Source organism: Amblyomma mixtum, chromosome 1 (assembly GCF_055824585.1).
Source record: "Amblyomma mixtum isolate Tamu chromosome 1, ASM5582458v1, whole genome shotgun sequence".
NCBI classification, from domain to species: Eukaryota; Metazoa; Arthropoda; class Arachnida; order Ixodida; family Ixodidae; genus Amblyomma; species Amblyomma mixtum.
Genome location: NC_143012.1, coordinates 137899 through 155032, shown reverse-complemented (window position 1 = coordinate 155032; position 17134 = coordinate 137899). Strand labels below are relative to the sequence as shown.

Here is a 17134-nt window from a genome sequence, read left to right as displayed (position 1 = left end):
GGCTGTTACTGGACTACCATGTATACTCAACGACCAGTGAGCAACAAAACGTTGGAAATTATTCCACATTTCGACAGTTTTATAGCCCGCTTTCTCATTCCGTGAAATAGAGAAAGCATTATCGCTAGTATGGGAGCTCGAGACATCAGGAGTGAATACGTGCATCAAGCTAACATTGTGGATTCCTGAATATAACAATAAATCTAGCACACTTGTTGCCTTACAACCTTGCACCGGGCAGAAATCGCTGCAAAGAAGGCTTGACGATGCAGCACGAAGACAAATCCGATTGCCTTCTTTTTAACAATTTAGGGGACTGCCTTAAAGCTGAGAGCCGCGTAAAGGGCATTTGATACAGTTCAGAACTTGAAAATTTGCTATTTGTCATTGTCCGCTGATCAACAGGGACAGTACGGCTAAATGTGCTGAACAGCACTTCTTCAGCTGTCTCTCGTGAACAGCTTCTATGCAATGTCTTGGCTACTTTTTCTCTTCTAGAAAACGGAAAATCCGGGACGCTCTGCTTCGCACAGTTGTTGGAGCTCACGACACTCCTCAGGTGAACGCACTTGTCCCGCAAATACAGCATTCACGCAGAGAAACACCGCGTGGCGACGCAAACAGGGCTGCTTCTCGCGCGTGCGCCACGCACCGCGCTGACGCGGCCGCCGGCCGGAGTACCACAACTCCCAGAGTGCATCGCGGCGGCGGTGGCGTAGCGCAACTGCTTGTGAAATCGGTCTATTAAGCACGCAAGGAACCAGTCGACCATTTAACGAGAGCATGCTAACATTCCCTCGGGCATTCTCTTTATTTTCACTCCATGGAAACGTCGCTGCGGTCGTTCGCGGTCGCCTCCTCTGCGATGGCAGCGCTGCGCTCCAGCTCGGCGTCGATCTGCCGCCGCAGCAGCGGGAAGAGGGCGCGGTACACGGTGGCCAGACTCTGGTCCGAGTCCAGGTACACAGCGGAGGCCAGGGACTCGAATAAGTCGGCAAGCGGCTTCGGAGGGGCCTGCGCCCTGAATCCCGGGTATTCCTTTGGTCCGAAAAAAAAAAAAGATAATTTGTGTAGTTAGGCCAAATTGGAATAAGGTGCGCTAGCACTCTGTGACCCTTGTTTTGCATTGTTTATATTCGTTTTGCGCTGTTTATCGTTGTTACGCTTTCTTATGCATGACATCACGTGTAAGATGTTTGTGAGGATGCAGTGTCCACAGCTGGCAAAGAACAGGGTTAATTTGAGAGCCATAGGAGAGGCCCTTGCCCCGCAGTGGACGTAGTCAGGCTGATGATGATGATCATGATCAAGTGTATTCTCTGCGTTGAGTGTTTGAATCGCATGGATGAAGTACAGTGCATTGCACGACGTTTATTGCCGTATTACTGGCGTTCTACGCATGCATATCAGTCACGGTTACACCTAAAGGTTAAAAAGACTGCCTTGTGATCAGTAAGGTACTTAGGCACACATTAAAGAATAGAAATGACAAATTCTGTCTGAAACACTACATATATGCAACTTGTACACTGCGTAGTACCCATATTTTAAGGTGTCACCAGATGCAAATTACACCTGGGCAGGTTGCCCAAAACCCAGTGGAGAGGTTATCACCTGCCCACTGTGGCAGGTAGGCCACCTGCCTATTGGAAGACCGCAAACACAGAGCTTTTTCCGTGAATGTGGGCTTCACTGTTAACACACTAAAGCAAAGGCGTGTCGAAGGCTTGAGGTCAGTGATGTAAATATTCACAACTCGCATCTGCGAATGAAATTCTCTGGTTCTAAATGTGACACCCGTCAACGAGACAGAGGTGCACTTTACAAAAAAGTTGCACTTAGTTCCAAATTATGTTGGAAGCTCCCAGAAGTGACTACACCCCTGTCACATTGGCACGCCGTAATAGGCTTAGAGAATCGGGTCCTTATTTTCAAAGGCGCAGTGTTGCGCACCTACACAGCACAATTGTTGCGTCTTAGCAGCTAAGAGCCTTGTGCGCGAAAGCGCTCGTCAAAAAAGGTCAATAATGCTTGGACATCGATCTTGCTTCAAATCGGCCAAGGTAAAATTCTGAAGTTGGCCCGGGCCAAATTTTGTCCGCTTGGCGTCACAGTTGCTATGGCAAAGAGCGGTGCACAAGCAAAATGCAAGATGAATGGGCAAGTGTTTTTCTCGGCTCTTATGCCCGTATGAGCGCTTTAGCGCTGATAAAATGACCGTCAGGTGGCGCCTCACGCGGATAATTGGACCATGTATCCGCTTCACGCGGATACATGGTAAAAGCAGAGATGTGGCATAAGGTTAGAATTGTAGGAAACTGTAGGTAAAGATGATGGTGATTTTTAATGAGAATTGCCAGCACAGTAAAAAAAATAATAAAGAAAGAAAAGCTGAGCATGGTGGCAATTGCCACCACCCCGTTTCAAAGGGGGCGCTCCTATCCATCCATCCATCCATCCATCCATGGACGCCAGTGGGAGAGGAATTGGTCCTGCAGTGGCAGTAGTCAGGCTGGTGGTGATTGTTTTTTTCGCGCTGCTTGAACGCTACTGACTCACCCCATCCCTGAGCTTCCTCACGTACTGGACGATCTCTTCACTGAGCGAGGGCGACGAGTAGCGCAGCAGCTTATGCATCCCGTGGTGCGCCACCACGAACCCCAGGAAGCGGTTGCATTCGATCCGCTGGCGAGTCTCGTGCAGGGCCTTCGGCGCCAGGGGGTCGATGCAGCCGTACAGGTGCACCGTGAGCATGTGCTTGAGCAGGGCATCCCCCATGAAGTCCATGGGCCGCATGAAGCCCGGGACGATGCGTGCTCCAGCAGGAAATGAGCCGTGGGTGAAAGCCTGGAGCAGGAATCCCTGCTCAGACAACAGGAGCGCTCTTTTATCTCAGTCACACTGCCTGATTATCTACGCTTAGAGGGCACCAGAGGAGAAGAGGAGCGATTATTTCGGTGCGAGAGCACTTATGCGCTCACCAACACCAACCAAGAATCGCGTCACCGTACGAACGTATGTACCTACGAACGATCTTGTGCCCTTGCCTAGCAACCCGAGTTACTCGGGTAAGCTCGGGTGTTACCCGGGTAGAATGGAGAAGGATGCAAGTAATTCATGCCATCACAGTCTAGGAATTTCTGATACGCCATAATTGCTTCCTAGGCAGGTTATGCAGCCACAGTACTACACCCGTATTCAGTAGTGCGAGTGATATTATTGCTTTCATTATTAAGGCGAAAGCCTTTAATGCCTCATACTGTCGTTAGCAGACGCGTCGGCAGGAATGTCGGCAGACGCGTCGGCAGCCGTGTCGACATACGCGTCGGCAGGAATGTCGACATACGCGTCGGCAGGAATGTCGACAGCCGCGTCGGCATGAATGCCGACCGACGCGTCGGCAGGAATGCCGACAGACGCGTCGGCAGCCGTGTCGACAGACGCATCGGCAGATTTGTCCGCCTTTCGGCGTCACTGCTTAGAAAGAAACTGCGCCGAGGGTAGGAATCGAACCAGGGCCTTTGGCATTTGAAGAGGAGACGCTACCACTCCGCCACGAAGGCTCAAGGTTCCAGCATGAATACAGGCGCATCTAGTGAATGCATAGGTTTCATACATAAAATAAAAGGAATTAAGTGAAGGAAAGAAAAATAAAAATAAGAAAATAAGCAAATATAAAAGCAAAATAAAATCGGATATGAAAATAAAAATAAACAATAATAACAAGATAGTAGCAAAAATAAAAATATGAAAAATAAAAAAGTAAATACAAACAAACAGTGCGCCAGGAAACGCTTTCGCCTTGCAGCACTTTAGAGAGCCAAAGTGCCCCCTGAATTATTTATAGGTGAACCAAGGACAGTGTACGAGGTCTGTTAGAAAAGTATCCGACTTTATATTTTTTTGCGAACACCTGATGGATATGAAACAAGCGCGCTTACAGCAGCTGACCTTGAACCCTCGTGCGCATGCACGAATTTTTTCCCGCCTGCCGATAGCGTCAGTCGCTGGGAAGCAGCGTTTGAGTGAGGGAGTGCGCTGTGCTCTCGTCGGTTTTTTGTTGCAAGGAAAATGGCGGAGCGAGAGGAGCAGCGCTACTACCTCAAATTTTGCCAGAAACTTGGCGATAGCCAAGTGGAAATTATTCGAAATGTTCAGACGGCTTTCGGTGATGATGCTATGAGCAGCACACAGATTAAGCAGTGGTGCGACTGGTTTAAAGACGGCCGCACATCCGTGGAGAGAGAGCCACGCTCCGGCCGGCCATCAACATGCCGAAATGACCAGGTAATTGCCGAAGCGAACGCTGTGGTGATGCGGGACTGTTGTGTGACTATCCGAGAAATTGCGGAAGAGGTGGACATCAGCAATTTTTCTGCACATTCCATTATCACGGAAGATTTGGCCATGGAGAGAGTTGCGGCGAAATTCGTGCCGAAGCTGCTGACGGTGGAGAAAAAGCAGCTTCGTGTTGAAGTCTCACAGGAGATGCTGGATTCCACACACAGTTACCCTGACTTCACCGACGCCGTAATCACTAGTGACGAGTCTTAGGTGTACGGGTACGACCCGGAAACCAAATCCCAGTCGTCACAGAGGACGCATTCCACGTCACCAAGACCAAAGAAGGCCCGACAAGTGCGCAGCAATGCCAAAGTGATGCTGACTGCTTTTTTGACTCCCTCTGTGTGGAACACCACGAGTACGCACCCCACAGGGTCAAAGAATGACTAAACAGTACTACAGGGATGTCCTCCATCGCCTACGTGGTGCTGTGCGGCGCAAGAGACCGGAATTGAGGTCAACAAGAAATTGGCGCATCCCTCGCGGCATTGCTCCTGCACATTCCTCGCATTTGATTCACTTTTCTGGCGAAAAACCAGACTCCTGTAGTTCAACAGGCTCCTTACTCTCCTGATATGTCCCCCTACGACTTCTGGCTGTGTCCTAAAATCAAGAGGACATTGAAAGGAGCGCGATTTCAGAAAAGAAAGGACATTATGGCTGCAACGACAGCAGAGCTAAATTCCATTCCGAAAAGGGCCTTTTCGGAATACTTCCAACAATGGCAGCACCGCTGGGAGATGCATATGGAGCCCCAAGGAGACTACTTTGAAGGTTATTATGTTTCTAACGCTCCAGTTATGCCAGTTTTTTTCTTCGGCCAAAGGTCGGATACTTTTCTAACAGACCTCGTACTTCGCGGGCTAAACCGCCCTGTTTCCAAGCTGCTCGAGAGTGCTGAACCTATGAAAAACTTAGATGAACGTTCTGGATTTCCAGAGCCTCATCATTAATGGGTCCTTGACCGCAAAAATGAGATTCATTAAGAAAAAATGATTTCATATTAGTTGATTTGAGCTAGTTTTTATAATATCTCAGTGCCTAAGATTCACAGAACCATTTGCTAACACGCAGGCGCATATGGGAATTCAAGTGCAAAATTCAAAACTGCTATCATCTGTGAATGCAGCATTATGTCCAATTAAATTTTAGGCTGCTTTACGTTAAGTCTAGCTTTTGCACGAATTTATCTTATCGCGGGGTTCTTGCATCTCTTGCGGCTTTTACTTCAGCCTTGAGTTGACCGTTACGTTGGAGAAGAGCGTTCCTTGAACTAGTTAGTTTAGTATATTGGGGTTTAACGTCCGAAAGCGACTCAGGCGATGAGAGACGCCGTAGTGAAGGGCTCCGGAAATTTCGACCACGTGGGGTTCTTGCATTGACATCGCACAGTGCACGGGCGTCTAGAATTCAGCATAAACCGAAGTCATGCTAGCAGTTCAAGTATATATGCGTGCGGAAACTAAAATTATTGGCATTTTGCGCTCTGTATCATATGCAACGTCGAACGGTAATGGGATAAGAGGTAGGGAAAAATCAGAGTGGGTCAGGAAATAAATGCCAGTTAATGACATCATAGTCGAAAAAACTGGCAGAGGCTTAACGTAGTTTAACCGGGTAGACGTGCGAAAGCATGTGTTCATTGTTCAAATGGAGGGGACACTTGAGCTCCGGCTTAAAGGAATGACACGGTAATTTTAGTCGGTTAATGCCAATATATGCAGAATTGATCATTCTGTACTTAACATTCGCAAATGGCCACGAGTCCTCATAATGCTACCAGCGCAGTGGCGCAGCAATTAAGCAATGCGCCACTGCACTGGCAGGTGGCTGTTTTATTGCGAAAGCAATACTACTCCCAAGAATGGCTTTTCGCGCAGCGGCGGCCACTTGGCACTTTTGACCTTTAGAATGACCCCTGACGTCATACCATGCCTAGTGACGTCACCGCGTGACGTCGTACCAGGAGCGAGAGACAGGCTACCAACTCGGCTCGTCGGGTAACGGCGGCCGCTGGGCACGGCGCGCCGCGTTCCTCCCGCTAGAGGCGCTAGTGACGTTATGGCGTGACGTCATACCAGGAGCGAGAGACGAGCTACCAACTCGGCCCATCGGGTAACGGCAGCAGCTTGGCACGGCGCGCCCCGCTCTTCCCACTAGAGGCGCTACATATGCACTTCACCAAAGCTAAGCCCCCGCCAATTTTTTATCACAGCCACCTGTAGGAATTGTGCCAACCTTGTAGCTTTTTCCCAGCAAAGTCTTGAGACCAATCATTAATTTAACCGCGAGCTACCATGGTGGCCAGTTCGTCACAATCCGGTGGGAAGGTTGTGATAACGTCACCAGGTTACGCGACCTAGGTGGTGCGACGCGCTCCTGCGAACTAACTCGCGCTTACTCGAGTAACTGCGAAAGCACTAGACAAGAGAAGACAATGTTCTTGCTCAGAAGAATAAGAACGGGGTGGAGTGCATTTTACCAATGGAATGGCAGTTTTACCAATATCCTTCAAGAGAAAAGTATATAACGGCTGTATCTTACTGGTACTCACCTATGGCGCTGAAACGTGGAGAACACCGAAAAGAGTTCAACCGAAATAGAGAACCACGCAGCGAGCTATGGAAACGAAAATGATAGTGGTGACGTTAAGAGACAGGAAGAGAGCTGAGTTGGTAACAAACGCTGGTTAATGACATCTTAGTCGAAACCAAGAGGAAGAAATTGGCGTGGGCAGGTCATGTAGAGCGAAGGCAAGATAACTGATGTTCCTTGAGAGCAACGGAATGGATACGAAGAGAAGGCAAACGTAGCAGAGGGCGGTAGAAAGTTAGGTGGGCGGAAAAGATTGAGAAGTTTGCGTGGAAAGGGTGGCCGCGGCTGGCGTCGGACAGTGTTAATTGTAGGCTGATGATGATGATGACTAATAAAAGCGAAGAAACGGACGCGGGCAGGGCATCTGTAGCGAAAGCAAGATAATCGACGGTCGTTATGGGTAATGGGCTAGATTACAAGAGAAGGCAAGCGTAATGTACAGCGTCTCTCACGCGACGTCCCATGAACCATAAAAAGCACGCTGTAGAAAGTCTACTTGTGAAATTCCTAGAACGACAGCCTCCTTGGGCAGCGGTAGGAGTTACCCCTTTTTGCTTAGGTTATGTGACACACGCGAAGCAATAGCCCGTGTCATCGATATAAGTCTAACTACGCCGTCCCCTCAAAGCCATCAGCGCTACCGAGGCAAATGTAGCAAGGAGTGACAGCGAGTTAGGTGGCAGGAGAAGAATACAAAGTTTTTGGAATAAAGTGCCCGCAGTTGGTGCAAAACATGGTTAGCTGCATGCCAGTTGGAGAAAGCTATTCTGTGAAAGCACTCATGTGCTCAGCAACACCGACCAAGAATCTTGTCACCGTATGTACGTACGATCTTGCGCTGTTGCCTGGGAACCCGAGTTACTACCCGAGTTGTTCAGGTAAGCTCGGGTAGTTACTCGGGTAAGCTGGAGTAGTAACTAAGGAAAGCTCGGGTAAGTTCGTAGAAGCTTCGCGCCAGCTACGCGAGAGGTTGCTCGGGAAAAGCAACATGGGTCGCACAAACTCTACCTGTAGCTATAATAGACAGAGCCACCTGCCAATTCAGTGCCGCATCACTTAAAAGCTTGGGCACTGCGCTAGTAGCTTTATGAGGGTTAGTCGCCACCTATGAATGTTAAGAAGAGAATGGCCAATTGTGCATGTAGGGGCATTAACACACTAAATATACGACGTCATACCCTTAAGGCGCAGCTTAAGTGCCCCTCCAAATGAAGAACGAACACCTGCTCTAGCACGTCCACTCGGTTTAGCTACGTCAATCCCCTTTCAGTTTTCTGATGCAGTGGACGTATTTAGGGTGGTGATGATCTGACAGCCATGGATGCTTACCTTGTCTCGAAAATCGTAGCCTATGGTCCGCTCAATCGCAGTGTACGGCCTCGCCGCCCGAACAAGTTGGGCGTCGCGAGGGTCCCACTGCTCGCGGGGCACGGACTTGGTCCAGTCGTAGAAGCTGTTGGAAACGACGTTGAGGGACATGACTGCGCAAAAAGAAAGCTCCCTTGGTCTGGACAGGGCACTCGCGTGAAACGATCTTCGTTGTCTTCTTCGTTGAGCTTTCCGCCCTAGATCTTCCGAAAGCGTTCACGGCGTTTTGTAGGGGCGCGTGCTTGTAGTAGTAGTAAAAAGTAAACGTGCACCCAAGACTTTTTTTCTTGGTGCACCGAAGTCTACCCGCCGCAGTGGCTTGAGCGGTGGATTAAGGTGGATTAAGTAGTGGATTCAGGTGGAAGAATGAGTAATGTGATATTCCATCTGCGTCGCGATCAGATTAGCTAACCTCGGTCAGAGTTTAACGCGAGTCTAATATACGAATTCAACTTTTTTTTTTTTCTACACATGGAGCCCCATTTGTCCTGTCGAGAATGGGCACTGGCACGTGGTGCGTACTGTAGCCACGGCTCGGACAAAACTATGTTAGACCCCACATATATACATATATCCTTCGGCGCCGCATTTACGTCGACCCCGAATTCCGAATCGTCGTTTTTGTAAATAACAAAATCAACTCATACATGCCGCCGCGGTGGCTCAGTGGTTATGGTGCTCGGCTGCGGACTCCGGCTGCTGATTCCGGCTGCGGTGGTTGAATTTCTTTGGAGGAGAAATTCTAGAGGCCCGTGTACTGTGCGATGTCAGTGCACGTTAACTCTTTCGCTACCGCGGAAAAATGCACGATTTGGAGCGTATTGAAAGAAAATTTTTGTTCTCAAGAACTAATACACCCAGCACATATTGCAATGCATGAAATTGTAGCTTATTAGTTACACTTCTGAATGAAACAAACACCAGAGTTGTGTGTGCAAAAGTAAATGAACATTTATTTGTGAAATTTGCTAAAAACACAAAAAAAGTAAATAGCAAAAACAGAAATTACCGGCTGCACTAAGCCCGAACTTGATTAGAGGAAAACTGGAATATACAAACTGTTGCACATGTTTATAGCTGTCATTATTCACAGTTTCAGCTATGAGAAAAATTTACTGCACTTTCCATGGCTTGTCAAGTCAGGGGTCATGACTGTGGTGCCACTGTGAAGAGCAGTCAGAGGTGAAGATGTGAAGTAGAGGTAGACTGACAAGTGCTTCACATAAGGTTTTATCTTTGTTCCTCCCTTGTTCTCTAATAGCCGAGCTTGTAGTTTCTTCTTTTTTTCATTCTTTTCGGTTGGTGTTGAATGGATTCTATGAGAGGATTGGGGGCGTGGACTTCTTTTCCCTCATCATACCCGAAGATTTCTTGAATGAGCTGCTCCCTGAAAGCCAGCTGATAAAATTTGGCATTTTAGGCACGCTCTAAAACATCAGGATCGATGAAATAAGTTTTATCGATGTGGTTCAAAAGCCAGGACACTTTTCAAGTGTTGCCAATAGAAGCTGCCGCCACTGAATCATCCAGGTCCGTTACGTGCAAAAAAACAAAAACAAAAAAGCGAAAAACCAATTTTGAGAAAAGATTTTTGATGGCAGAGAGCCAGAATAGATTATTCTGGTATTTCAGTAGAGATACAGTCGTGGCAGGTCAACAATTGCAATGTATATGATGATTCCAATGAACATCAGAATCTCCAACAGATGCACGTCTTCCCATGAGCCGTCACGCCGAATTTGCTGAAAATCTTCATCCATGCATACTTATTAGTGTTTCCGCACACGATCTTCATCATTTCCGCCGTGAAGAGCATCAAAAAAAAGTCGAGAACTCGAGCGAATCTCCGAGCGCCGCTCCGCAGCGATGTGCCGATATGGACACCTAGCTGTCGTCTTGGTTGAAAAACGCGACGCGACCTTGAGCATTTGGCAAACTGTCTTCGCCATACGTTGTCAAGACCCTGAAGCACAAAAATAAACCACTGTCATCAATTACAAACCGTAAGCACCGCAGAAAACACACAGCGAACGAAAACAGAACTTACATGCAAGTACGCGCTGACGTTCCAGGCTCCCGAGGCGAAGTCTTGCTGCCGAAACCGAAATCCAACGTTTGTACATTGTTGCCCGACTAATAACCGCTGCTTTCGTCGCAAAAAACGAAACTGAAACCGGCCGACGTGCTCGGTGTCAGCTTTCGCTTCCGAGGAGCGCGCGGCGACGCGGACGCCATTTTCTCCGGCTGACGGTGCTGCGGCCGTTCAAAGTTTTATTTTTCACGGCGCCCCCTCATGTCAAAACACTGAAACCAAGGCTGCAATCGAAAGAGCAGTTGTTGAGCTCGCTAACTAGATGGCGGAGCACGTCCACAACGCTCCAAAATTAGCTTTTTTGCGCGGGCGATTTGAATCGATCATATGCAAACGATCGCCTATGGCGCGGTAGCGAAAGAGTTAAAGAACCCCAGGTGGTCGAAATTTCCGGAGCCCTCCACTACGGCGTCTCTCATAGCCTTAGTCGCTTTGGGATGTTAAACCCCATAAACCATAAACCAACTTATACATGGCTATATATAGGGTATATTGCGTGTTAGGATCTTTGAATTCCTAAGAGAAGGATGGATGCATTGTGGCTACTGCTGACGTTATTAATGCTTTAGCATCAGAAGGGTACTACCTTAAATCTTATCTTGTCGCTTTGATCAATGTTTTGGGCCAGATTGCATGTACGGTGCCGTGTCAGGATAGAGACGGCAGGGGACAGACTAGAAAGAGCCAGAGAGCACTTAAAAGGAGCTTGTATTCCTTAATTTACATATTTACAAATTTCAAAGAATCATATGACCGCCTGCCATTTGTCTGGTTTCATGCGGTCTGTGGTCTCTAGACGGAAAATGTTTTGTTTGGCTTCGTTTTAAGGGTTCAACTTCCCAAAGTCACTCAAGCTATGAGGGACACCGTAGTGGAGGGCACTGGATAATTTAGACCATATGGGGTTCATGGCCCCATGGCCAAAGAAGGAATAGAAGAAGGAGAAAGAAGAAGGCTTTGACCTGGGGACTCGTAATGCCTAATGGCAATGGCCACTATCCGCTATGCACCCTGGCCAATCCCCCGCCATGGGTATGGGCCATTAAGCCTGAGGACATCATCATTATCATCATCAATGGCCACGGCGGTGGTTCCGCGGCCGCTGGTGTTTAGGCTTTTTCAGAAGCAGTGAACAGAGTGGAGATGTGGTGGGCCACTGCCGCCACTGCGTACTTGTCATGGTGCTGGTATGCGGTGGCGTCCACATAAACCACGTTCGTGGAATTGCCGAGGCGTCGGCATAGGGAGGATACTCGCGCAAGTCGTCAGCCTGTGTGGACGTCTTTAAGCACATATTTCGGTATAAAAGCCATGATGACACTTCTCCTTCCGTTGTTTTTCTATGGAGGACTGAGGACCGCCCAATGGCGGCCATCCAGCGCGCGGATGACCGCCACTGTGCCTATTCGGCCTAGGAGAGCCTGTCCAGCTTGGGTGGCCTGAAGTCCAAGTGCTTGAGATGTACGGATGGCTTCTGCTAATTCCGTAGACGTGTTGAAGATTCCTAGTGTTAATGGTTGTGTTAGTTCGGGGCGTGGGAGCCCCGCATGCGAGGAACCTCTCAAGGCAGTTGCTGGGTGTAGACTGGGGGTTTATTACCGTAGAGGGAGAGAGAGAGAGAGCGAGTGTACAAGAAAGCACTTCCGCTGCTGTGGAATGCGTCAGTCGACGGGCTGTGGGGATCAGATGTCGTCGGGGGAGACAGACGCATGCCTGCTTTTGTGGGAGCGGCCGGCCCGCGCTTGTTTCTTGGAAGCGGGCGGCGAGTATGCGCGGAGGAGGCCAGGGCTGTTGGCGCGGCCTGGCGTCGCTTGGTCGACGAACACGACATCCCTTCCTCCTTAGTTGTGGTCACCGTATCGGTCGGGCGGGCGCCGTTCACGCTGGGGTCGTAGCGCTTGCTGTTGCGTGGACCCGTTGGGTTGGTCTCCGCAAGGTTGCGTCGCACGGTCGTCCAGACTGGCCGCCGGTTCTCCATGTTCGGAGGGGGGCGCTGTAGACAGGTCGAGCACAGGCGAAGTTTCCGCTGGCAGCGTGATAACGAACGTAGCTGGCACAGTGTATTGTTTACTTGCTGCTGGTCCATTCGTCCGATCGTGTGGCGGCGGATCTTCCGTCGGGTAGGCTGCTGCACCTGGTTTAATGTGACCAAGGTGCCTACGAACCGTTCCGTTTCTGTGTTGAGGTCTCGTGGACTTCTGCGGAGCTCGTCACTCCCTTGAGTCCTCGCTGCTGCCTTGACGCACTTTTTGATGGCAGGGCCAGGTCCAAAGCACGCTTCTGGTGGCGTCGATGTTGCAGACGTTGTCGTCAGCACTCCCGGGTTGCAGTCGGCTGTCAAACTTTTGAGGCTGCGACGTAGCTGCTGATCGGTTTGCTTTCTGCCGGCGTCGTCGATGTTGCAGGCGTTGTCGTCAGCACTCCAGGGTTGCAGTCGGCTGTCAAACTTTTGAGGCTGCGACGTAGCTGCTGATCGACTTGCTTTCTGCCGGCGTCGTCGATGTTGCAGGCGTTGTCGTCAGCACTCCAGGGTTGCAGTCGGCTGTCAAACTTCTGAGGCTGCGACGTAGCTGCTGATCGACTTGCTTTCTGCCGGCGTCGTCGATGTTGCAGGCGTTGTCGTCAGCACTCCAGGGTTGCAGTCGGCTGTCAAACTTTTGAGGCTGCGACGTAGCCGCTGATCGACTTACGGCAGTTGGTCACGTCGCTGGAAACGTTACGGCTGTACAGCTCGGATGGTCTGCCATCGACGTGCTTCAGGAGAAGTGTGACTATAGGTATCCATAGCTGACTTCTCCGGGAGGTCTAGGGTCGAAGTGCTTCAGGAGAAGTGTGACTATAGGTATCCATAGATGACTTCTCCGGGAGTCTTCGGTGTGACCAGCACGCGAGCAGTCTCGAAGGTGTCGGTCCGCATAGCGTCAGGAGGAGCGCGTGCTTCTTTGCATCGTCGGAGACATCGTTTGCCACGAGGTAGAATGTGAAGCGCTGAATCCACGATCCACGAAAAGGCTCGATGACACCGTGCAGTCCTCCAGTAGCCATCGGCGACACTTCGAACTGCGTACGTTCTACATCCTACTTCTCGTCGCCAGTGTTAATGGTTGTGTTAGTTCGGGGCGTGGGAGCCCCGCATGCGAGGAACCTCTCAAGGCAGTTGCTGGGTGTAGACTGGGGGTTTATTACCGTAGAGGGAGAGAGAGAGAGAGCGAGTGTACAAGAAAGCACTTCCGCTGCTGTGGAATGCGTCAGTCGACGGGCTGTGGGGATCAGATGTCGTCGGGGGAGACAGACGCATGCCTGCTTTTGTGGGAGCGGCCGGCCCGCGCTTGTTTCTTGGAAGCGGGCGGCGAGTATGCGCGGAGGAGGCCAGGGCTGTTGGCGCGGCCTGGCGTCGCTTGGTCGACGAACACGACACCTAGGGTGGTCAAACGCTCCATCGAGGTGTTTTTAGGAAGGCTAAGGGCTGTCTTGTGTAGCCCCCTTATGACGGTTTCAACTTGCTGCTCTTCTCCCTTCGTTAACGTGTGGAGAAGGGACAGTCCGCATGTAATTAGGCTAAGTACCAGTACTTGCAATAGCCGCAGACTGTATTCTCGCATTCCTTGGTGATGCTTGTTAATGCGCCTTCTTATACAAGAGTAGCTGGTTTGTGGTGGTTTTGAGAGTTTGTATGGCGTGGGTGATACGGAGGTTGCTCTGTATCCAGAGACCAAGAATGCGGATCAGGTTAACTTCCTCGGTGGCTTGACCGTTGATCGTGAGTATAATATAGCCTTGAGAGACGTTTCGCTGGCCATGCATTCGTACGACCTCCGGTTTCTACAGTGCGCACAGGAGGCGGCTTTGTGAGTTGAAGCCCTAGACTATCCATGCTGCTGATTGCAGAGTGGTTCGTTTTTGGCCCACAGAATACTCTGTGAGCCATATTGTTATATCTAGAAGAACTTCTTGCTGGGCGAGTTAGGCTCTATCTGTCATCTTCTGCTCTTTCCTGTGTTCGTTTTTTCGTGTGCGCAATGCCATCCCAAGAAAGATGTTGTTTTATCATCCGCATATCTGATAAACTCTGCACTTGGAAGTGCTTGTAGCGCACGCGACAGCCTGAACGTAGCAATGTTTTTTTTTTTTTTAGAATCAGTTGTGAAATGGTAGCTCCCTGTGGTGTGCCTTTGTGCGCAGTATCTCTTGTCGTCGGTGCGAGTTTGAACAATGCCTATCTTGGCTGTGCGGCCCGTGAAGAATGCCATCACGTAAGCAAATACCTTTTCGCCGCCGTTAATGACATGCTGGCCTTAGATTTAAAAGGCGCCTCTGACAACATCTCCCACGAGGCCATCCTTCAAGGAAAAAATTACCATAAAGGGCAACTGCATAATTTTTATAAAGTGACGAGATTTAAGGGGTCGAATGTGTCAAACTTGCAAGTAAATCATGCAAAGTCCTTTTGGGCTAGCATTTCAAATGCTGATGTAATCACCGATTAAAATCGCGACGACCTTCAAGCTTCTCCGCAGCGCACAGCTCCAAGTGGGGAGGGGCATGAGGACGTCAAGGAAGGTTCCGGGGCATTTTAAAAGCATAAACGCTTGCTTTTGAAGGGAACCCAACTAGACGAAGATGTTTTTGTTCAAACGCCACCAAAGGCAAACCCCGCCGACCGTTCTTCGGCAGCATCCAATGAGGCACTGTAGAGTGTTGATGACGGCAGCGGCAATTTCAAATCTTACCTTCCGTGACCTGCTTCCCCGGACGCCTCCAGTGTTGTGAGGAGAAACGCAAAATTCAATAATCGGTTACGTTACTATTTTAAATGCTAGCGCAAGAACAATTGGCATGCTTTACTTTCAAGCTGTATAGATTTGAATCGTTGAATATCTCTAAATTCCCAAAAGGTGGGGCAGTTGTCCTTTAACGCCGGCGATATAAACATCTTTGATAATGTTATAAAGTCCTTCGATCCTCAAATACCAGTACTTTCTCGTAGATAGCAAAGCCCTCAGGAGGAACGGCGAATAACTTGTGCGTGATTTTACTCGGGCTGAGTATATTGCTATTATGGGCATTCCGCTTCGTTAACTAGTTCGTTAACGTTCGTTAACGTTCCGTTCGTTAACATTAACTAGAAAAAGCCCGGCCTTTTTCTCTGGATCAGAGCCTTGTTTGGAGCGTCACCAAGGGCTTGCTTCTTTTGCATTGCTTGCGCACACACACATGCATACGCACGCACGCGCACAGGCAAGCACACGGGCACGCACAGGCACACGCACGCAAGTGTATACGAACGCACATGCTCATGTACACATACGCATGCACAGTGAACACATAAGCATGAACACGCACAAAAACGCACGCGCGCGCATACACGCACGCACACAAGGTTCTTTAAAGCAGCAAAATTGTATGTGCACACGTTTCTGGAAGGAAATTAATAAAAACAATGCGAAAATAAGAGTCTGTGTTGTATTGCTTTTGCTACTAGCATTGCAAAAATTGTTTATGAAAATGCTTTGTGAGGAAATGACAATGCTCTCGGTTGACAGCCAATGCGTGGAGTGGGAGAAAAATAAGAAACGGAAGGTTGTAAAGAAGGAAGAAACAGCTGCTTAGGTGGAGGGCTACAGAATAATTTTGACCGGCATTGGAACGCGGCCGACGCACACAGAATCCAAAGCCACTACCCGTGCCACTACCCATTACTATGGAGAGACTGTAGCAGTCGGTTTGGTGCTGCTGTGTGTTTTGTAGAAAGGAAAAAATTTTGCTGCGACCCTGCGATTGACGTATCGGTCGTATTTTAATCAAGCCTCGTGCGCAGTGCCGTTAAGTTATGCGATAGTGGACAATTTCTCTTTTTTTCTTCCACTGGCTGGTAACGTCTTTAGTCATTGATTAATCCAAGCCAACCAAAGATTACTTGCACACAAATGCTCAAGTCAAAACTGCCCCCTCCCACCCTTCCTTCCCCCCATGTTGCTTTCACTATCGAACGCTGCACATTATCAAATGTTTCTATCCGACAACTCTGACGCATTCGGGCGCAGCCTACTCTGTAGCCAACACAAACAAAAGCTGTGTTGAGGCTTTTGCAAAAGAGCACCAAGGAAAAATGGCTGAACAAATCACAATAACCGAAAGATGAAATCTATAAACATCAGCTCTGTTCTAATCTTACTTAAACCCGGAAAATAGTCGAATGCGTGTGCAAGAAAAATTAAGGGGACGCTTGAGTTCCGCCTTTAAGGATATGACGGGAAAGAATTAATGGCTCCCTTCAGGTGTTTCACTACACGTAGTCATTGTTCTTTATTAACATTCGCACAATTATCACAACACTGTTTCCACGTTCTGGTCCTTGAATTCTTCGAGACTGCAGTTCGCGCGCGTAATGTGACTCTGATGAATATATCACTGATTAACACGTTTTTAGTTCTCTCTAATAATCACCACGTTAATATGCTTCAGATTAAGCCGACTCCACATGCTTCACTCCCCCCCCCCCCCCCCTTGCCCTGTACCTAAGCCAAGTGAACATGCCTACGTGGCCCAGTCGGTAGCGTATCTTGATGGCAAGTCAATGGTAGCGGGTTCGATTAACGACTAAAATTTACGGCAATTTTTCTTTATGTAAAACCAATTTATAGCGTCCAGTCGTTTCACACATGCGCGGAATTTTATTCACATTACAAGGGCTATTTTCAATTATCTTCATTCCAGAGATCTAGAGAAAACTTC

The 17134-nt window shown here is 49.0% G+C and overlaps 1 protein-coding gene across 1 annotated transcript; it reads right to left on the bottom strand.

The window, feature by feature from the left end:
- Positions 1 to 816: 816 nt before the first annotated feature.
- On the bottom strand, positions 817 to 8418 carry LOC149365169 (uncharacterized). Its single transcript, XM_089579018.1, has 3 exons — positions 8269 to 8418; positions 2560 to 2862; positions 817 to 1038 (listed from the first exon to the last, which is right to left on the bottom strand). The coding sequence occupies exons 1-3, from the start codon at positions 8416 to 8418 to the stop codon at positions 817 to 819; spliced, it is 675 nt and encodes a 224-aa protein (XP_089435144.1).
- Between the last annotated feature and the right edge of the window lie 8716 nt (positions 8419 to 17134).